Source organism: Oncorhynchus mykiss, chromosome 2, assembly GCF_013265735.2.
Source record: "Oncorhynchus mykiss isolate Arlee chromosome 2, USDA_OmykA_1.1, whole genome shotgun sequence".
NCBI lineage: Eukaryota > Metazoa > Chordata > Actinopteri > Salmoniformes > Salmonidae > Oncorhynchus > Oncorhynchus mykiss.
Window position 1 is genome coordinate 66,597,462 of NC_048566.1, and position 22,731 is coordinate 66,620,192.

The 22,731-nt window shown below is 42.4% G+C and overlaps 1 protein-coding gene across 3 annotated transcripts in view; it reads left to right on the forward strand.

The window, feature by feature from the left end:
• The window catches only part of vps9d1 (VPS9 domain containing 1), a 25,192-nt gene extending 11,063 nt beyond the window's left edge, over positions 1-14,129 (forward strand). For 2 of the 3 annotated variants that reach the window (XM_021569256.2, XM_036953756.1), the window contains exons 6-16: positions 3,428-3,490; positions 4,298-4,350; positions 4,646-4,733; positions 4,875-4,960; positions 5,070-5,533; positions 5,616-5,745; positions 6,226-6,431; positions 6,731-6,809; positions 8,911-9,015; positions 11,636-11,752; positions 12,884-14,129. In XM_021569256.2, coding sequence (XP_021424931.2) covers positions 3,428-3,490; positions 4,298-4,350; positions 4,646-4,733; positions 4,875-4,960; positions 5,070-5,533; positions 5,616-5,745; positions 6,226-6,431; positions 6,731-6,809; positions 8,911-9,015; positions 11,636-11,747 — 1,386 coding nt within the window. In that variant the 3' untranslated portion in view covers positions 11,748-11,752; positions 12,884-14,129. The remainder of the gene's footprint in view (positions 1-3,427; positions 3,491-4,297; positions 4,351-4,645; positions 4,734-4,874; positions 4,961-5,069; positions 5,534-5,615; positions 5,746-6,225; positions 6,432-6,730; positions 6,810-8,910; positions 9,016-11,635; positions 11,753-12,883) is intronic. The other variant, XM_021569265.2, reaches the window with a different exon arrangement.
• The last annotated feature ends 8,602 nt before the right edge of the window (positions 14,130-22,731 follow it).

Below are 22,731 nucleotides of genomic sequence, written 5' to 3' on the forward strand. Positions count from 1 at the left end.
CTGGGATTATGGTGTTGATGTGAGCCATGACCTGCCTTTCAAAGCATTTTATGGCTACAGATGTGAGTACATCGAGGTGATAGTCATTTAGACAGGTTCCCTTGGTGTTCTTCGGCACAGGCACTATGGTGGTCTGCTTTAAACATGTAGGTACTACAGACTGGGTCAGGGAGAGATTGCAAATATCAGTGAAGATGCTCTGAGTACGTGTCCTGGTTATCAGTCTGTCCCTGGGCCTTGTGATGTTAACCTGTTTTAATGGTCTTACTCACATCGGCTACGGAGTACTTGATCACACAGTCGTCTGACAGCTGATGCTCTCAATTGGTTCAGTGTTGCTTGCCTCGAAGTGAGCATAGAAGGCATTTAGCTTGTCTGGTAGGCTCACGTCTCTGGGCAGCTCGTGGCTGGCTTTCCCTTTTGAAATCTGTGATAGTTTGCAAGGCCTGCCACATCTGACAAGTGTCAGAGCTGATGTATTAGGATTTGATCTTAGTCCTGTATTGAAGCTTCGCCTGTTTGAAGGTTTGTCGGAGGTCGTAGCGAGATTTCTTATAAGCATCCGGATTAGTGTCCCGCTCCTTGAAAGCGGCATCTCCAGCCTTTTAGCACAGTACGAATGTTGCCTGTAATCCATGGCTTCTGGCTGGGATATGTACGTACGGTCACTTTAGGGAAGACGTCGTCGATGCACTTATTAATGAAGACTGATGTGGTTAACTCCTCAATGCCATCAGATGAATCCTGGTGCTAGTGAAACAGTCCTGTAGTTTAGCATCCGCTCCATCGGACCACTTCCATATTGGGCATATTGAGCATGTCACTGGTACTTCCTGTTTTTTTTATTTTTGTTTCTTGTAACCAGGAATCAGGAGGACAGCGTTAGGGTCAGATTTGCCAAATGGAAGACAAGGGAGAGCTTTGTATGCGTTTTTGTCTGTTGAGTAAAGGTGATCTACAAGTTTTTTTTTTTTTTTTTTTTTTTTCCCACCTCTAGTGACACAGCTGACATGGTGGTAGAAATTAGGTAAGACAGATTTCAGTTTTCATGCATTAAAACCACCGGCCACCAAGAGTGAGTATTTTCTTGTTTGCTTATTGCCCTATACAGCTCGTTGAGTGCGCCAACATCGATTTGTGGTAGTAAATAGACAGCTACGAAAAATTTATATAAACTCTCTTGGTAAATAGTGTGGTCCACAGCTTATGAGGACCATGCCTCAGGACTACCTGGCATGATGACTCCTTGCTGTCCCCAGTCCACCTGGCCGTGCTGCTGCTCCAGTTTCAACTGTTCTGCCTGCGGCTATGGAACCCTGACCTGTTCACCGGACGTGCTACCTATCCCAGACCTGCTGTTTTCAACTCTCTAGAGACAGCAGGAGTGGTAGAGATAATCTTAATGATTGGCTATGAAAAGCCAACTGACATTTACTCCTGAGGTGCTGACTTGCTGCACCCTCGACAACTACTGTGATTAATATTATTTGACCATGCTGGTCATTTATGAACATTTGAACATCTTGGCCATGTTCTGTTATCTCCACCCGGCACAGCCAGAAGAGGACTGGCCACGTCTCATAGCCTGGTTCCTCTCTAGGTTTCGTCCTAGGTTTTGGCCTTTCTAGGGAGTTTTTCCTAGCCACCGTGCTTCTACACCTGCATTGCTTGCTGTTTGGAGTTTTAGGCTGGGTTTCTGTACAGCACTTTGAGATATCAGCTGATGTAAGAAGGGCTATATAAATAAATGTCATTTGATGAGGTATTCTAACTCAGGCAAGCAGAACCTCGAGACGTCCTTAATATTAGAGGTTGTGCACCAATTGTTGTTAACAAAGACACACCTCCCCCTTGAGCTTACACGGCGCCGCCCTTCTGTCCTGCTGATACATAGACAAACCATCTAGATGTATATTGTCCTTGTTCAGCCATGACACTGAGAAACAGGATTTATTTAAAAAAATAAAAAATAAAATGTAATATCTGGAGTCTTGTTGGACATTGTGATTAGTTATCTTACACAGAAGATTCCAGGAGTGGTTAAAGCATGTTGACTAAACCTTGTAATAGATGGAGGAAAGTAAATCGGTTTTACTTCTTCAAACATCAGTATCTGCCTACTCGTGAAGCTGGGATATGTAAGATATGCAGTGAGAGCGTTTGTGAAAGCCGTTGCTGTGCCGAAATTGCACAAGTCATGTGTGTTCATATGAAATCAATAGGCTGGTGAAGAATGTGATGATCTACAGAGTTGCAATTGTGGTAGGCCACAAGCTCACAGAACGGGACCGCCGAGAGCGGAAGCTCATAGCGCATAAAAATAGTCTGTCCTCGGTACTACCAAAAAACTGCCTCTGAAAGCATCGTCAGCACAATAACTGTTCGTCGGGAGAAGTGTTGGCTCTGTAGCAGTGGAAAAGTGTTCTCTGGATTGATGAATCAAGCTTCACCATATGGCAGTTCAAGGGACGAATCTGGGTTTGGAAAATGCCAGGAGAACACTACCTGCCCGAATGCATAGTACCAACTGTAAAGTTTGGTGGATGAGGGATGATGGTCTGGGGCTGTTTTTTATGTTTCGTGGCTAAGGCCCTTAGTTCCAGTGAAGGGAAATCACAATACAATGACATTCTAGACGATTATGTGCTTCCTACGATTCTGTGCTTCCAACTTTGTGGCAACCAGTTTGGGGAAAGCCCTTTCCTGTTTTAGCATGACAATGCCCCTGTGCACAAAGCGAGGTCCATACAGAAATGGTTTGTCAGGATAGGTGTGGAAGAACTTGACTGCAAAGAGCCCTGACCTCAACCCCATTAAACATGGGATGAATTGGAACACCGAATACAAGCCAGGCCTAATCGCCCAACATCAGTGCCCGACCTCACTAATGCTCTTGTGGCTGAATGGAAACAAGTCCCCGCAGCAATGTTCCAACATCTTGTGGAAAGCCTTCCCAGAAGAGGGAGGCTGTTATAGCAGCAAAGGGGGGACCAACTCCATATTAATGACGAACAGATGTCCACATACTTTTGTACTTTTTATATCCATGTACTTTAATTGTCCCAATGATGCGTTATGCACACTAAGAGATGTAGCACAGACTTCCTCGTATATACTCGCAGGGTGGTTAGTTCTCCAGTAGCCTACTCGAGTGCAATCAATGACAACCCTTAAACTATGACGTTTCATTGTTCAGACCCTGATAAGCCATATATAATGCAATCGGTCAGCAGTTAGCCAACCTCAGGCTAATACTGGTTGTAGTGTTGAGGTGATAATAACTTTTTTATCTTTACCTTTCAACAAGAATTCTGCCTCCTGGAAAATATTGCTTTTCTTATTTACTAATTACATTATGTATGAGATATCTGACATGCATGCTTTTAACATCTCTAGAAATCCTAAATATTTATACATTTTCTTTCAGACTCTCTCTCTTCAGAGGCAGATGATGGAGAACCTGATTATTGCCAAGGCCAGGCAAGATGCAGTATCCTTTGTTTCTGATATTTAATGTGGACTTTCAGTTGCCTGGCTACCCAGAGTCCTTGCTCCAGCCAAACACTAGGCCACGGACGTTAGTTTCTTCTCTGCAGTGAGTCTGGATCTGAGTACCTCCCTGACCCTTCATCGAATACGAACACATTCGGGACCGTCTGATTTGTGGGTTGGGCCGGAGCCAGAACACACGTGGGTAAAGCAGCAGTTTGACATTGTCATTGGCTTTGATACTATGACTGGTTAGAGACGATCCAATCGCTGATGACTTTGTTTTGTAGAACGCCCCTCGTCATCACAAACACGATTTCAATGATGGCAATCTCAGACTAAAGTATGTAGCGAATGACAGAGCAGCGGAAGAATTTGGTGTGAGTTATCGACTCGTCAGGCTAGACTTTCGGGGTTAGTTTATTATCATTATTATTATTATTATTATTATTATTATTATTATATAAGTCTAGGGGTTATTGGGTAAGACTATCCACTTGAGTAAGACCAGGATCCAAATGATGGTATCTTGGTTCAAGGATCCCTACGTGTGACCCGTGGAACACACATCCCAGACACCTCTTGCACTGGTGTACCGGACACCCCCGCAGACCATGCAAGGAGTAGCCTAAATGGTTACATCATCAATTATAGTGATCGACCTATTGGTGTTTTAAAGGTAAACACCTTCTGAGATAATGAATGCTGTTGGTTGTCCATGGTGGTAGGCATATAGCTTTGGGGTGAGCTGCTATATTATGTTTAGAGCCAGTGGACATTTGGGAAGATTTCCTTAATGTCTGTGAAGCTCCAAAGGAAGATGGAGGAAAGGAGACTGAGGCTGCAGGAGGAGGCCAACAGGTGAACATTCATCCACCTAGACAGTAGAGCTTGTTACACATCACAGTACAAGCCTCACAGTTGTATGGCCTTACAGGCTAACAGCGTAAGAAATGTCGGAAGTATAACTGTAGGGATTAGAATCAGAACAGAAAGCTGATACTTGTGCTTGCAGTTAAGTATAGAATATTTCCAAACGATTTCCCTTCATTGACCACTCAATCCACCCATGAATGAAAGTCAATGAATGGTGCTTGGAGCTGAGCTCCAGTTACATCCATATATCAGATTAGTAATCTGTCTGTGCTGTATGCAGGAGGTTTGCTGCGTCTGGAACAATTAATGGAGAAGAACAGGAACAACGTGTTCTGTACACAAATATTTTGGAATATGAACAAGATCATGTGAGTTCAGAGTTCAGTAACAACTTGACAAGCCTTTGTGTTGATAAGTGAACTTCAGTGTTTTCAGAGAATGATAAGGTTATTGGCTAAGTGACTGTTGTCAAGTTGTGTCCTCATCCTGTGTATGTGTTTGACTTACAGGACTGGCCCAAGCTTTGGAAAGCGAAACTCAAGAAAAATCCTGATGATGCCACCTTGGTCACCGGCCTTGTTTCATGTCTTCTCAGGTACTGAACACGAGGCAGCACAAGGCAGTCATATATTTTGCCAAACATAATGTTACTTCATTTCCATTTCAATAGAGGAGTAACTTGTTGTGTGCTCTGTGTATCCTAGCTGTCCAGACCACCCTGTGATTAAGCTACTGAAAAGGCTCCAGTACAGAGTTTACAACAGGCTTTATCCAATCGTGAGCAAGAGTCTACCTGCAAGTCCTGCCCTGCCCATGAAACCCTCCCGCAGCACTCAGAGCTTGTTGATCTCAGACTCTCATCAGAACGTTTCAAAATCTGGCACAGGTCTGTCCTCCGATGCCTCTCTCAATATCTCCTCCTCCCATGACCATAATGCCAACGAGGCAGAGTTGGATAGTGATGGGCCCCATACTCTGGACAGGGAGAATTTGTTTGAGGATATGGAGCAGTTCCTGACACAGATGGACCGGGACCCCTCTCATAGGGACCCTGACATGATCTTTGAACCATCACAGTTAAATCAGGAGTTCCTCGTTCAGGACTTGGAGATGCATGCTCTCAAAAAGCACCTGAAGGCTATAGTGAAGGACATCCATATTGCCATTGGTAAACCTCACTTTGACAGGAAATGTGTTCTCTAATGGAAAATATATAGAAGAAATGATAAACATATTTGTTTGTGTTCCAGATCAACTGCTGTCTCTGTGTCTGCTCTCATTTGAGTGTCTGAACACAGCCAATTCTAAGGACCTGTGTGTGGCCAGCATAGAGGAAGCCTTCTTCACTCCCATCTGGAGCCCTCTGTTGACCCTCTTCAGGTAAAGCAGCTTCAGGTCTTAACCCCTCGTTTAGCTTTTTTACAATTTTCTAGTCTTTTAATTTACAGTCGGTGCTCATATGACTGCTTTTTATGGCCAATATACTAAAACCCAGTCCAACACTATATATTTTGCTGCTCTGATCACATTTACATATTTTGTGATGATGATGATGATGATAATGATTGAAACCTCCTTGTATGCAGAATGAGTCGGATGCCAGGCAGTGGTCAGTAGATGGCGTCAGTAGGCTACAAGTAGAAGCTGTTCCCTCTTCTCCTATTGTTGATTTATGCTATCAGTTTAGTGAGATGATTTCTAGACCTGTTACAAGGTTGTTGTGCAACCGTTCGTTGATCTATTCAGTCTAATGCTCACTTAGAAAGTAGTTCAGTATGACAGCTGCTGTCAGTCATGTCACAAAACCTGTTGATTATTCATGGTAACCCCTTGTATCTTTGTGTGTCCTGGACTATGCAGGAAGGTCCACAGAGAGCGGGAGCTGTCCTTTGAGTCCAGTATGAGGCTGTATCAGGACGCCTCACCTGGTGACGTTGGTGTCGCATCGAAACTGTACCCCCAAGACCATGTTGTGCTGCATGGTTCCTACCCCTATGAATCAGCAGTGCAGGAGCTTCGCTTGCTGTGCAGAGATTGCTGTCCCCAGAAAAAGCTGGAGTGCATTGGTGAGTGAACCCCTTAAAACCCTCACTGGACAATGATAGTGTGGGAAGTGTTCTTCACATTGCTCATACAGGGGAAGCATTTGATCTCTACTAGCACCACTGTTTATTGTGCTGAATGAATTAAATGGGGGGGTGGGAAATCCATGTCTCTCTGGCAAAATAACATCCAGTACACTTTATTTTAGACAGGCTGGAAGCTGAATTGACTTGTTTGGTCTAATTGTGTAATGTAATTGATGTTGTTTTCCATATCCCTATCTATTAGTCACCTTTTGTTTTTGCTTTCTGTTCTGTTGCAGTTCGGACATTGCGTCTGATCTGTGCTTGTGCTGAGGACTACTGCTGCCTTCATGAGGCGGATTCCAAAACAGCAGCTATGTGAGTCTAGTACTGCAACATTGCTTTTATGAACATGATCACGTGCTGGATCATGCTGATTTCCCTCTCAGGTCTCTTTCTCTCTCTCTTTCTCACACTGACTCGCACACATTTCAAATAGTGTTATTTATATTTCAATGTTTTTTCCCCTCATTCTTCTGTTTGTGCTTTATAAAGACTAGGACTTACGGTACATAATCTTTTTTTGGGAGGGGGGGATCCTAATATAATTTAGGACCTCTTGCCTCAGTCAGTGGTCGACTTGTCAGACTTCATCAGGGCTCACTAAGGCCAGACGCAGTAGGGGTCTGGCCAAGGATCACCGCCCCCTGCAGAGTGCCTCATCCTGGCCGACCCTCAAAGTGGGTCGCCTTGTCTGGAACTTACCCTTGCAGGTCCCAGCTGGCATAGGAGCCGTGGGAGGGAAAGCAGCTCTACTGAGTAGCAGAAAGAGCTATAGATCAGAGACCATCTGAAGGGAATACAGAGCGTAGACGCTAAGGCATGCTTGAGGTTGGGGTTGGGGGCGAGTAATATAGTGAGGAAGTTTACTGGGTTGTTTGCTTGATTTAGGGGTCTGCTACTTGAGGATTTAATGAGGCTTGCCAGTGTAGGCAGGAAACTGATGAGGTAGATCACAAAAATTTAAGAGCCAGTCCACAAGCTACCTAAATGACACCCAGTAAACGGCTGTCTGCATCGTAGCCCATTGCATGAGCTTATACAAGGCGCATTTAAAACTAAACTGTTAGAGGATTGTGGGCTCCAATTCTATGCTCCCACGCCCAACAAAACAAATCTCTGGCCCTCTCATTTTCTCTGTCTCATATTAATGTTTTAGGGGCATTCAGAGAAAAGCTCATGCTCTGTATCTGTCTCCTTGTATCGATGTAGTCGGAGCTGAATTCCACAAAGCCTGGTCTCTGCTCCACTCTGTTGGTGGAGTTCATCAGGAACTTCCTTCAGCATGGAGTGGAGTTTAGTCAGCTAGGTCTCGTCAAGATATTCTGGGGTGTGTGTGATGTTTGGTTTTGAACATGGCATACTGTTTCCAACAGTTTCCATTTTAGGGGGTAATATATTTTCTCCATTGCTTCTTAATGTTTATTGTGTTTCACTTTAAGAAAAATGTTGGCCACACTATTGAAAGAAGTGCTTCCTATTCTGAGGAGTCGGTTTGGGACTGTAGAATGAATGGCTTCAATGTGACCATTATTCTCACTAATTACTTTCTATTGTGTTCACATGAAAGTATGAATGCAGTACGCATGTGTGAACATTATCAATCCATTTTCCCTTTTTCCTTGTCACCTTAGTTTCCTTTTTACATACATACACACACACACACACACACACACACACACACACACACACACACACAGTCTGCAGCCAACTTCCTCATTCATTGTTCGTCTCATTCTTTCTTTTGTTTCTGACTAGGTGGGGGCTCATTTTGTCCTCTCTATCCTCTTTTGTCTGAACCAACTCCCATTTCAATGTATTTTTTTCCCTCACACTCCTCTACATCTCTCTTCACTTTGTCTTTTTCAATATCAAAAATGTTTTTCTAAGATTTTTCAGAACACTGTAATGTCTTTTTAAATATGTCAACTTTGTCTATGACTGGTTGCATTATGACGCTTCATGTTTGACCCTGAATTTGAGATTTATGCTAAAACTGGAATTTATAGACACTAATTTGAAGTTTCTAGGAATGTATGTGTCTCTGTGTATTTACAGTTAAGGAGGGTGTGATTTAAAAAAAATGATAATTATTATTTTTGGTTTTGATTATGGGTGTGAAGTGTGAGCCCTGGCTCTCTGGGGTTAAATGACACGGTCCACACCTCTTTAACTTGCATGCCAGGGATTTGGTTACCTCTGGCTGGGTCAGTAAGGCGACAGTCATCCACCTTCTCACGCAAAGAAGTCTGTGATTGCGGTTGATGGGTGATTAATAAGGGTCACTGGACCAGTGGAGATATTATCATTTGTGAAAATGTGTACCACAACAGATTATATATTTTTTTTTAACAATTGAATTCTAACACAACCATTTCAAATATTATTTGATTTAATTTCTTCTCTGTTTCTTTGTTAGTGGGGCAGATGACTTGTTGCCCATCCTCTCCTATGTGGCTCTGCACTGTGAGCTGCCTCAGCTGGTGTCAGAGTGTGCTGCCCTGGAGGAGTTCATTCATGAAGGGTAGGTCTCCAACTTACATACACACTTTTAACGTTCACCTCACAGAAAACATGTCCCCAACTCCATTGTACCTCTCCCCCTCTAATCTCAACTCTGGAGACTGTCAACCTCTGGCTTAGTCTGTATCAGTTTCCCTTTGCGTGTCAGCTCAGACCACACCCGAGAGCTCTATTTATCTTAGTAAAAACAGCCTTTAATAGGCTGGTTAGATTGGCAGTGATAAAGGAATGTGGGGATATTCTGGTTTGGTTTTCCTTTCCAATAAAAATACAAATAAAAGCCTACTTGATGTTTATACAGCTCAGTGGTTTGGAAGAGCAGAGTGTAGGGAAGGCTGTGCTCACTGGGTCCAAGGCCCTACAGAGGCGGGCCCCCCATGTAGGAATTATTGCTGTGATTTCCAGAATGACACGTTAAAAAGTAAAGAGAATGGGGTGATGTTATTTACATGCCTGTAAAAGCACGCGCCCCCGGCCCACCCCCACCATAGAAGCTTATGGATAGATATCTTTCGATCTCTCTTTCTCTCACTCGCTCACTCTCTCACACACACAGCCCTGGCATGAGTTGCTCTCGTGTCTTGGTCTCATTAGCTTAAGGTCACCCAGAGTTGACTTGAGGCTCAGGCCTTTCACTGCTCCCTTGTGAAAACCTCCACCCTGCTTACTGTCCTGCCTTTTTTATCCTCCCCACAAATCTGCTCTTCCCTCCCCCTTTTATATACAGATGGGCCAGGAAAAAAACACTTGTTTTACTGGACCATTTGCCTTGTTAAGTCATGGAATGGTCTGATATGAGGAGGGAAGTTGTTGCATAAAACCATCTTTATGGTAATCCTCAGAAGGAAATGATGTGAGCGTTGATTTGTTGTTAAGGGCAAAATTAATAACATATCAGGTGTTGGTATTCAATCACTCAATCTACAATGATGATGAGGTTACAGTGGGCCAAAAAAGTATTTAGTCAGCCACCAATTGTGCAAGTTCTCCCACTTTAAAAAGATGAGAGGCCTGTAATTTTCATCATAGGTACACTTCAACTATGACAGACAAAATGAGAAGAAAAGAAATCCAGAAAATCACATTGTAGGATTTTTAATGAATTTATTTGCAAATTATGGTGGAAAATAGGTATTTGGTCAATAACAAAAGTTTATCTCAATACTTTGTTTAATACCCTTTGTTGGCAATGACAGAGGTCAAACGTTTTCTGTAAGTGTTCACAAGGTTTTCACACACTGTTGCTGGTATTTTGGTCCGTTCCTCCATGCAGATCTCCTCTAGAGCAGTGATGTTTTGGGGCTGTTGCTGGGCAACATGGACTTTCAACTCCCTCCAAGGATTTTCTATGGGGTTGAGATCTGGAGACTGGCTAGGCCACTCCAGGACCTTGAAATGCTTCTTACGAAGCCACTCCTTTGTTGCCCGGGTGGTGTGTTTGGGATCATTGTCATGCTGAAAGACCCAGCCACGTTTCATCTTCAATGCCCTTGCTGATGGAAGGAGGTTTTCACTCAAAATCTCACGATACATGGCCCCATTCATTCTTTCCTTTACACGGATCAGTCGTCCTGGTCCCTTTGCAGAAAAACAGCCCCAAAGCATGACGTTTCCACCCCCATGCTTCACAGTAGGTATGGTGTTCTTTGGATGCAACTCAGCATTCTTTGTCCTCCAAACACGACGAGTTGAGTTTTTATCAAAAAGTTATATTTTGGTTTCATCTGACCATATGACATTCTCCCAATCTTCTTCTGGATCATCCAAATGCTCTCTAGCAAACTTCAAAGGGGCCTGGACATGTACTGGCTTAAGCAGGGGGACGCGTCTGGCACTGCAGGATTTGAGTCCCTGGCGGCGTAGTGTGTTACTGATGGTAGGCTTTGTTACTTTGGTCCCAGCTCTCTGCAGGTCATTCACTAGGTCCCCCCGTGTGGTTCTGGGATTTTTGCTCACCGTTCTTGTGATCATTTTGACCCCACTGGGTGAGATCTTGCGTGGAGCCCCAGATCGAGGGAGATTATCAGTGGTCTTGTATGTCTTCCATTTTCTAATAATTGCTCCCACAGTTGATTTCTTCAAACCAAGCTGCTTACCTATTGCAGATTCAGTCTTCCCAGCCAGGTGCAGGTCTACAATTTTGTTTCTGGTGTCCTTTGACAGCTCTTTGGTCTTGGCCATAGTGGAGTTTGGAGTGTGACTGTTTGAGGTTGTGGACAGGTGTCTTTTATACTGATAACAAGTTCAAACAGGTGCCATTAATACAGGTAACGAGTGGAGGACAGAGGAGCCTCTTAAAGAAGAAGTTACAGGTCTGTGAGAGCCAGAAATCTTGCTTGTTTGTTGGTGACCAAATACTTATTTTCCACCATAATTTGCAAATAAATTCATTAAAAATCCAACAGTGTGATTTTTCTGGATTTTTTTCTCATTTTGTCTGTCATAGTTGAAGTGTACCTGTGGTGAAAATTACAGGCCTCATCTTTTTAAGTGGAAGAACTTGCACAATTGGTTGACTAAATACTTTTTTGCCCCACTGTATGTTGATTTTATTTTGTTGATCTGTCTGTAAATTGTACAACGATGGTGCAGAGAGTTCTAACAGTTCTTCTCTGTCTCAGGTATCTGATTGGAGAGGAGGGCTACTGCTTGACATCTATGCAAAGTGCTCTGCAATATGTGGAGTCATTGCACACAGGAGGTTTTCAGTTGCACAACACTAAATCGGCCTGATACAGGTAATATACATCCAAGATGATCAAACATCACACTGAGTACAAACAAGATCTTTCGCAAATATATCCTTGTTTAGAGGAAATTCTTCAATATTATTTAGTTTTTAATCTCCATTGTTTTGATGTTACCCTATACAATGTTAAAATGAAATGAAATGTTAAGTTGAGAATTCTATGATAACATTGAGAAAGGGCCCAACTAGAAGTGATTGAACTGATTGGGGTTGGAGGGTTTATTGTTCTCAGTATCTATGAAGTTGGATGAGTCATATAGTATAGTGGGCCATTGAGCAGTCTTCCCAGAGCTGGAGAAGTTACACAGGGATTAATTATATATGACATCATCAAACAGTCCCACCTAAACTCCCGGTGACATAATTAATCCATGCTAACTAAACATTTGACTTAAAAGTGTGCTCTGTCTGCAGAGCTGTCAGTTATGCAAGGCTGTTCAGTTATGAGAAGGACTCCTCTGTTTCACATTTCAGATGGAATAACAGATTTAGTTTAAATGTCAATCCGATCTCCTCCCAATTCATGCGTCCTAAATGGAACAGCCCGTTGTCGCCATGTATATAAAGGGGGGGTGTAGCGTTTTCTTATTGAGTGGCCAATCAATGTTTTACAGAATTTAATCAAATAATTGTATTGGAATTTGGGGATTATTGGCATTCTTAGTTCAGCTCCTATTGATCTGAAAAGATTCTGTAGAACTACACACATGGGCTCTGTACTGCACTTCTACATGGAGGTGCAGGCTAGTGCTGTAGTCTGATTATCTCCCCTTCTCTCTGAAGTGTGGACTCTTTCACCCCTTATGGATGTCAGAAGGAATGGACTGGTGTAAAAGGGAAACTCCCTAGCCCATGCTTACACTAATCCAATGCTTTTAACTCCATGGGGGTGTGTAAGCAAGTGTACACTTTAGGTAGAAGGGTAAAGGATTGGAATGCAACCCTGGACCAAGTGAATAGCAACTTTTCTACACCTAAGAACATTCAACCCACAAGTTCATTGATTGAAAGGGCATCCATTAAATACAGTAACGGGACACTTGAGCACATTGTTGGTCTCACATTGTGTATCTGGGTGTTGGGTACCAATGAATTGAGTGCTTATTGTTTGCTTTTTCAGGGTGCTGCTTTGAAATGGAAACCTGTATTTCCCCTTGTTGCAGTGCTCTGGAGTGACAGTGCCTGTTAGCTGCAGACTGGACCACCATTCAACTTAATTCAGATATTCTGCGCAAGAAAGGATCCTATACTTCGGCTTTCAAATACATTTTCTTTTTTTTAAAGTGCTCCCTATTGAACTGTAGTTTCTATGCAACAATGGTTCTGATGGGCTGGACATGATTTCCAAGTTCTGCTTGTGTTCAGCCAAGTGATTTGACATGGCCTGTTGACTGGTACTTGGACTAGTTGCAATGTGGTATGGTCTGGATGGACTACAGCGTCTGTGGTTATGAGTCCCCTTATTTGAGGGGCATTTAGGTCAAGTGCTTGAAGCTTTGTCATAAGTCACTGAAGTCTAGAAAATATTTTCTTGCTATTGTCCAATATTGCTAATTTTAAATGCTTTCATTTATGAACTGACCCTGTCATTTAATTGAGTTCATGTCTGAAAAAGCACTATTTACCACCACAGAGCAAAATGTGTGTATTTTTGAAACTCTAAAAAAGCATGGATTGATAAATGATTGTGGAGATGCTTACAGTATATTATGATAAATGATTCTTATTTTAGGAGAGGAGGTGGAAATGAAGACCCGTATGCCTTTAGATGTATTTAGATTCTAGTTTCATTTTAATCCTTGCATTCAGGAGATGTTTTAGGATCATTCTGAAGAAAATAACTAGGTTGGTATTTATTGTGCTACCTGGGAATGTGTGTGCGTGCAATAATGTGTGGGATCAATTCCTCTGTGTAAAAGTACATGCACAATTGAGATATGGGGACCCCATGTGACCATGATTAAAACAAATTTACTGTTGAAATTAGTTGGTAATAACTTGTTGGCAGATATTTAGAAGTAATCTTTTGTATTTTGTGCACTTGGGTGGATGGTGTTATAGAGGGGATTCACAAGGGAGGGGGGGGGTGTTATTTGCTCTTTAGGAGCATCTTAGAACAGAAATTGATAATACTTACATTTTAATTTAATTATAACTTTTGCACTTTAGGTTTGTCCCACTTCTGAAATCCCCATCACAAAATCACTGTAATAGTGTGCGCGCAAGATATGGAAGGCATTTTGACATGTTTTCACAACAATAGTGTTTTATACTTACAGAATTTAACATGAATTTATCATGAACTGGTGTTATTACAGTATAACGTTGAGGCATGTTAATTAAAGAGTTTTATAAAATTTTATTTGTCACATGTGCCGACTACAACAGGTGTGGATCTTACCGTGAAATGCTTACTTAAAAGCCTGTACCGGATCAATGTACAGGGTAGTCAAGGTAATTTGTACACGGAGGTAGGGGTAAAGTGACTACACATAGATGATAAACATCGAGTAGCAGCAGTGTAAAAACAGGGGGGGATCAATGTAAATAGTCTGGGTGGCCGTTTGATTAATTGTTCAGCAGTCTTATGGCTTGGGGGTAAAAGCTGTTAAGGAGCCTTTTAGACCTAGACTTGGCGCTCCAGTACCGTTTGCCGTGCAGTAGCAGAGGGATCTGTCTATTACTTGGGTGACTGGCGTCTTTGACATTTTTTTGGGGCCTTCCTCTGACACCGCCTAGTATATAGGTCCTGGATGGCAGGAAGCTTAGCCCCAGTGATGTTACATTCCCCAGTTTCTGTGTTTTGGGTTTATGTATGTGTGTATTTCAGGAAATTGCTTCCTGAAGTCCAAAGCAGCTGATTGGTCGGCCCCATTTCAGATTGGAGCTCTGACCCCGCCCTCTCGTCAGGAGATACAGCTGTCGGCAATTACAAACTCCTCCCCAGCTGGATAAAAGCCAGTGTTCCTTTGTTAGGAGGGAGAGCTTCTTGGTATGTCTTGTGTTTCGTTGTTGGTCTGTATAATTGTTGTGAAGTATTTTGTAGCCGGTCCTGCAGACGTATGTGCATATCAAAAGGACTTTTGATTATTGAAATGTTTCACTTTACGTTAGAATAATTACTATTTTTGTTTCCAGGGGGGAGGGGAAGGCACCTTGGGAGTGCTTAAGCAAGAGGCCTGCGGGAATACATATTTCATAGTTCAGGCCCTAGCCTGAACTATGAAAAACAGCCCCAGACCATTATTCCTCCTCCACCAAACTTGACAGCAGGCACTATGCATTCGGGCAGGTAGCATTCTCCTGGCGTCTGCCGAACCCAATTTGTGTGTACATACAGTTGAAGTCGGAAGTTTACATACACCTTAGCCAAATGCATTTAAACTCAGTTTTTCACAATTCCTTACATTTAATCCTAGTAAATATTCCCTGTCTTAGGTCAGCTTGGATCATCACTTTATTTTAAGAATGTGAAATGTCAGAATAATCGTAGTGATTTATTTCAGCTTTTATTTCTTTCATCACATTCCCAGTGGGTCAGAATTTTACACACTCAATTAGTATTTGGTAGCATTGCCTTTAAATTGTTTAACCTTGGTCAAACGTTTCGGATAGCCTTCTGCAAGCTCCCCACAATAAGTTGGGTGAATTTTGGCCCATTCCTCCTGACAGAGCTGGGGTAACTGAGTCAGGTTTGTTGGCCTCCTTGCACACGCTTTTTCAGTACTGCCCATAAATGTTCTATGGGATTGAGGTCAAGGCTTTGTGTTTGGCACTCCAATACCTTGATTTTGTTGTCCTTAAGCCATTTTGCCACAACTTTGGAAGTATGCTTGGGGTCATTGTCCATTTGGAAGACCCATTTGTGACCAAGCTTTAACTTCCTGACTGATGTCTTGATGTTGCTTCAATATATCCACATTTTCCTTCCTCGTGATGCCATCTATTTTGTGAAGTGCACCAGTCCCTCCTGCAGCAAAGCACCCCCACAACATGATGCTGCCACCCCCGTGCTTAACGGTTAGGATGGTGTTCTTCGGCTTGCAAGCTTACCCCTTTTTCTTCCAAACATAACGATGGTCATTATGGCCAAACAGTTCTATTTTTGTTTCATCAGACCAGAGGACATTTCTCCAAAAAGTACGATCTTTGTCCCCATGTGCAGTTGAAAACCGTAGTGTGGCTTTTTTATGGCGGTTTTGGAGCAGTGGCTTCTTCCTTGCTGAGCGACCTTTCAGGTTATTTCGATATAGGACTCGTTTTACTGTGGACATAGATACTTTTGTACCCGTTTCCTCCAGCATCTTCACAAGGTCCTTTGCTGTTCTGGGATTGATGTGCATTTTAAGTACCAAAGTATGCTCATCTCTAGGAGACCGAACACGTCTCCTTCCTGAGCATGTCTGATGGCTGCGTGGTCCCATGGTGTTTGTACAGATGAACGTGGTACCTTCAGGCATTTGGAAATTGCTCCCAAGGATGAACCAGACTTGTGAAGGTCTACTATTTTTTTTTCCTGAGGTCTTGGCTGATTTCTTTTGATTTTCCTGTGATGTCAAGCAAAGAGGCACTGAGTTTGAAGGTAAGCCTTGAAATACATCCACAGGTACACCTCCAATTGACTCAAATTATGTCAATTAGCCTATCAGAAGCTCCTAAAGCCGTTACATAATTTTCTGGAATTTTCCAAGCTGTTTAAAGGCACAGTCAATTTAGTGTGTGTAAACTTCTGACCCACTGGAATTGTGATACAGTGAAATAATGTTGGTAAACAATTGTTGGAAAAATTACTTGTGTCGTGCAGAAAGTAATGTCCTAACCGACTTGCCAAAACTATTGTTTGTTAACAATACATATGTGGAGAGGTTGAAAAACAAGTTTTAATGACTCCAATCTAAGTGTATGTAAACTTCTGACTTCAACTGTGTGTGTGTGTATATGTATACCTCTCACACACACACACACACACACAGTGGGGCAAAAAAGTATTTAGTCAGCCACCAATTGTGCAAGTTCTCCCACTTAAAAATATGAGAGGCCTGTAATTTATCATCATAGGTACACTTCAACTATGACAGACAAAATGAGAAAGAAAATCCAGAAAATCACATTGTAGGATTTTTAATGAATTTATTTGCAAATTATGGTGGAAAATAAGTATTTGGTCAATAACAAAAGTTTATCTAAATACTTTGTTACATACCCTTTGTTGGCAATGACAGAGGTCAAACGTTTTCTGTAAGTCTTCACAAGATTTTCACACACTGTTGCTGGTATTTTGGCCCCATTCCTCCATGCAGATCTCCTCTAGAGCAGTGATGTTTTGGGGCTGTTGCTGGGCAACAGACTTTCAACTCCCTCCAAGGATTTTCTATCGGGTTGAGATCTGGAGACTGGCTAGGCCACTCCAGGAACTTGAAATGCTTCTTACGAAGCCACTCCTTCATTGCCCGGGTGGTGTGTTTGGGATCATTGTCATGCTGAAAGACCCAGCCACTTCATCTTCAATGCCCTTGCTGATGGTAGGCTTTGTTACTTTGGCCCCAGCTCTCTGCAGGTCATTCAATAGGTCCCCCCGTGTGGTTCTGTGATTTTTGCTCACCGTTCTTGTGATCATTTTGACCCCACGGGGTGAGATCTTGCGTGGAGCCCCAGATCGAGGGAGATTATCAGTGGTCTTGTATGTATTCCATTTCCTAATAATTGCTCCCACAGTTGATTTCTTCAAACCAAGCTGCTTACCTATTGCATATTCAGTCTTCCCAGCCTGATGCAGGTCTACAATTTTGTTTCTGATGTCCTTTGACAGCTCTTTGGTCTTGGCCATAGTGGAGTTTGGAGTGTGACTGTTTGAGGTTGTTCAAGTTCAAACAGGTGCCATTAATACAGGTACAACGAGTGGAGTACAGAGGAGCCTCTTAAAGAAGTTCTGTGAGAGCCAGAAATCTTGCTTGTTTGTAGGTGACCAAATACTTATTTTCCACCATAATTTGCAAATTCATAAAAATCCTACAATGTGATTTTCTGGATTTTTTTTTCTAATTTTGTCTGTCATAGTTGACGTGTACCTATGATGTAAATTACAGGCCTCTCATCTTTTTAAGTGGGAGAACTTGCACAATTGGTGGCTGACTAAATACTCTTTTGCCCCTGTGTGTGTATATATGTGTGTGTATCTATCTATCATCGGATTTGCCCTGGGGGGGATTTACAATTAAACTAATGTAATTTTCATCATCTATGTTACAATTCAAAATTAGAAAATGGCCTTGTTGATTTGTGTGCTGGAATATGAAGGAAAAAGGTGTTCTTATTTATCAGGATGCCTACACCTCTGCTGTTACTTCAGTAGGTGGCAGCATAGGCCTCTTCAACACTGCTCCTCTCTCGGAAATTATTCAGACACCTTGAATTTTTCCACATTTTTCCTTTACAGCCTCATTCTAAAAATGAGGAAAACAAATTTACTTATCTACGCACATTGCCCCATATTGACAAAGTGACTACATTTTTAGAGTTTTTTTGCCAATTTCTTGAAAAAAAAAAAAAAAACTTATTTAACTAAGTATTCAGACCCTTTGCTATGAGACTCAAATGACATCATCTGCACATCTACCACTCCAGTATTAATGCTAAATTGTAATTATTTTTGCCTCTAGGGCCTATTTATTGTCTACCTCCCTACTCTTCTACATTTGTACACACTGTACATAAATAGATTTGTCTTTTGTGTTATTGACAGTACGTTTGTTTGTAACTTGTTTTTGATTCACTGCTTTGCTTTATTTTTGCCGGGTCGCAGTTGTAAATGGGAACTTGTTCTCAACTGGCCTACCTGGTTAAATAAAGGTGAAATAAAATAAACGTTTATTTATTTTAATTAAATTCATGAACATGATTTGGAAAGGCACACAACTTTCTAGATAAGGTCCTACAGTTGATATGGCTTGGTTTTTGCTCTGACATGCATTGAAGTCGAAGGAATTGTCTTCAGAGCCCCGAGACAGGATTGTATTGAGGCACAGATATGGGGAAGGGTACCAAACACGTTCTGCAGCATTGAAGGTCCACAAGAACCTCCATCATTCTTAAATGGAAGAAGTTTGGAACCACCAAGACTCTTCCTAGAGCTGTCCGCGAGGGAAATCGAGGGAAAGGGACCTTGGTCAAGGAGGTGACCAAGAACCTGATGGTCACTCTGACAGAGCTCCAGAGTTCCTCTTCGGAGATGGGAGAGCCTTCCAGAATGACAACCATCTCTGCAGCACTCCACCAATCAGGATTTTATGGTGAGAGGCCAGACTGAAACCACACCTCAGTAAAAGGCACATGACAGCCCGCTTGGAGTTTTCCAAAAGGCACCTAAAGGACACTCAGACCGAGAAACAAGATTCTCTGTTCTGATGAAACCAAGATTGATCTCTTTGGCCTGAATGCCAAGTGTCACATCTGGAGGAACCCTGTCACCATCCCTACGGTGAAGCGTGGTGGTGGTGGCATCATCCTGTGGGGTTGTTTTTCTGCAGCAGGGGCTGGGAGACTATTCAGGATTGAGGGAAAGATGAACGGAGCACAGTACAGAGAGAGGCTTTGATGATAACCTGCTCCAGAGCACTCAGACTGGGGCAAAGTTTCACCTTCCAACAGGACAACAATCCTTAAGCACACAGCCAAGAAATTGCAGGAGTGGCTTCGGGACAAGTGTTAATGTCCTTCAGTGGCCCAGCCAGACCCCGGACTTGAACCCGATCAAACATCTCTGGAGAGATCTGAAAATAACTTTAGCGAGGCTCCCCATCTAACCTGACAGAGCTTGAGAGGATCTGCAAAGAAGAATGTGAGAAACTCCCCAAATACAGGTGTGCCAAGCTTGTAGCGTAATACCCAGGAAGACTCGAGGCTGTAATCGCTGCCAAAGGTGCTTCGACAAAGTACTGAGTAAAGGGTCTGAATACTTATGTAAAATGCGATATTTCTGGGGGGGTTTTAATACATTTTCTAAACCTGTTTTTGCTTTGTCATTATTGGGATATTGTGTAGATTGATAGAAAAAAAAACACAATTTAATCAATTTTAGAGTAAAGCTGTAACGTAACAATGTGGAAAAAGGGGTCTGAATACTTTCCGAATACACTATTGCAGGAAAATGGTACAGCCAACTCTTAATACCTGGTTAATTTACTGAAGTTATTTTTGTATTTTTTTCAATGTAATTATTTTCCAATGTGTTTGACATACTAAAATAGTTGTGCCACCTACTGTCAGGATTCTGTTTTTTGAACTTTATGTGAGGGAAAGTATGGGATGTAATGTATGCTGTTGTATTTCACATAGTACATGAACCACTACATTGACTTGTATTTATTTTTGTATTTGGCTCTTGAAGCCTTACGAACATGTGTTTTAGTTTCGGAGTCGGAATCAATATGCTATTTTATTGGAGAAACCACAATAAACCTTCATCTTAATTTGTGTGGAGCGTCTTGGACTGGGTGGTTATGAATGTGTGTGTGTGACAAGTCCTATACAGTCGTGGCCAAAAGTTTTGAGAATGACACAAATTAATTTTCACAAAGTCTGCTGCCTCAGTTTGTATGGTGGCAATTTGCATACAGTGGGGCAAAAAATTATTTAGTCAGCCACCAATTGTGCAAGTTCTCCCACTTAAAAAGATGAGGCCTGTAATTTTCATCATAGGTACACTTCAACAATGACAGACAAAATGAGGAGAAAAAATCCAGAAAATCACATTGTAGGATTTTTTATGAATTTATTTGCAAATTATGGTGGAAAATAAGTATTTGGTCACCTACAAACAAGCAAGATTTCTGGCCCTCACAGACCTGTTACTTATTTAAGAGGCTCCTCTGTCCTCCACTTGTTACCTGTATTAATGGCACCTTTTTGAACTTGTTATCAGTATAAAAGACACCTGTCCACAACCTCAAACAGTCACACTCCAAACTCCACTATGGCTAAGACCAAAGAGCTGTCAAAGGACACCAGAAACAAAATTGTAGACCTGCACCAGGCTGGGAAGACTGAATATGCAATAGGTAAGCAGCTTGGTTTGAAGAAATCAACTGTGGGAGCAATTATTAGGAAATGGAAGACATACAAGACCACTGATAATCTCCCACGGTCTGGGGCTCCACGCAAGATCTCACCCCGTGGGGTCAAAATGATCATAAGAACGGTGAGGAAAAATCCCAGAACCACACGGGGGGACCTAGTGAATGAACTGCAGAGAGCTGGGACCAAAGTAACAAAGCCTACCATCAGCAAGGGCATTGAAGATGAAACGTGGCTGGGTCTTTCAGCATGACACTGATCCCAAACACACCGCCCGGGCAACAAAGGAGTGGCTTCGTAAGAAGCATTTCAAGGTCCTGGAGTGGCCTAGCCAGTCTCCATAGAAAATCTTTGGATGGAGTTGAAAGTCCGTGTTGCCCAGCAACAGCCCCAAAACATCACTGCTCTAGAGGAGATCTGCATGGAGGAATGGGCCAAAATACCAGCAACAGTGTGTGAAAATCTTGTGAAGACTTACAGAAAACGTTTGACCTCTGTCATTGCCAACAAAGGGTATATAACAAAGTATTTAGATAAACTTTTGTTATTGACCAAATACTTATTTTCCACCATAATTTGCACATAAATTCATTAAAAATCCTACAATGTGATTTTCTGGATTTTTTTTCTCATTTTGTCTGTCATAGTTGAAGTGTACCTATGATGATAAATTACAGGCCTCATCTTTTTAAGTGGGAGAACTTGCACAATTGGTGGCTGACTAAATACTTTTTTGCCCCACTGTATACTCCAGAATGTTATGAAGAGTGATCAGATCACACGTGCCGTCATCATTGCTTTGCACAAAAAGGGCTTCACAGGCAAGGATATTGCTGACAGTAAGATTGCACCTAAATCAACCATTTATTGGATCATCAATAACTTCAAGGAAAGCGGTTCAATTGTTGTGAAGAAGGCTTCAGGGCGCCCAAGAAAGTCCAGCAAGCGCCAGGACCGTCTCCTAAAGTTGATTCAGCTGCGGGATCGGGGCACCACCAGTACAGAGCTTGCTCAGGAATGGCGGCAGGCAGGTGTGAGTGTATCTGCATGCACAGTGAGGCGAAGACTTTTGGAGGATGGCCTGGTGTCAAGAAGGGCAGCAAAGAAGCCACTTCTCTCCAGGAAAAACATCAGGAACAGACTGATATTCTGCAAAAGGTACAGGGATTGGACTGCTGAGGACTGGGGTAAAGTAATTTTCTCTGATGAATCCCCTTCCCGATTGTTTGGGGCATCCGGAAAAAAAGCTTGTCTGGAGAAGACAAGGTGAGCGCTACCATCAGTCCTGTGTCATGCCAACAGTAAAGCATCCTGAGACCATTCATGTGTTGGGTTGCTTCTCAGCCAAGGGAGTGGGCTCACTCACAAATTTGCCTAAGAACACAGCCATGAATAAAGAACGGTACCAACACATCCTCCAAGAGCAACTTCTCCCAACCATCCAGGAACAGTTTGGTGACGAACATTGCCTTTTCCAGCATGATGGAGCACCTTGCCATAAGGCAAAAGTGATAACTAAGTGGCTTGGGGAACAAAACATTGATGTTTTGGGTCCATGGCCAGGAAACTCCCCAGACCTTAATCCCATTCAGAACTTGTGGTCAAGCCTCAAGAGGCGGGTGGACAAACAAAACCCCACAAATTCTGGCAAACTTCAAGCATTGATTATGCAAGAATGGGCTGCCATCAGTCAGGATGAGACCCAGAAGTTAATTGACAGCATTCCAGGGCGGATTGCAGAGGTCTTGAGAAAGAAGGGTGTGAAATATTGACTCTGCATCAACTTAATTTAATTGTCAATAAAATCCTTTGACACTTACGAAATGCTTGTAATTATACTTCAGTATTCCATAGTAACATCTGACAAAAATATCTAAAGACACTGAAGCAGCAAAC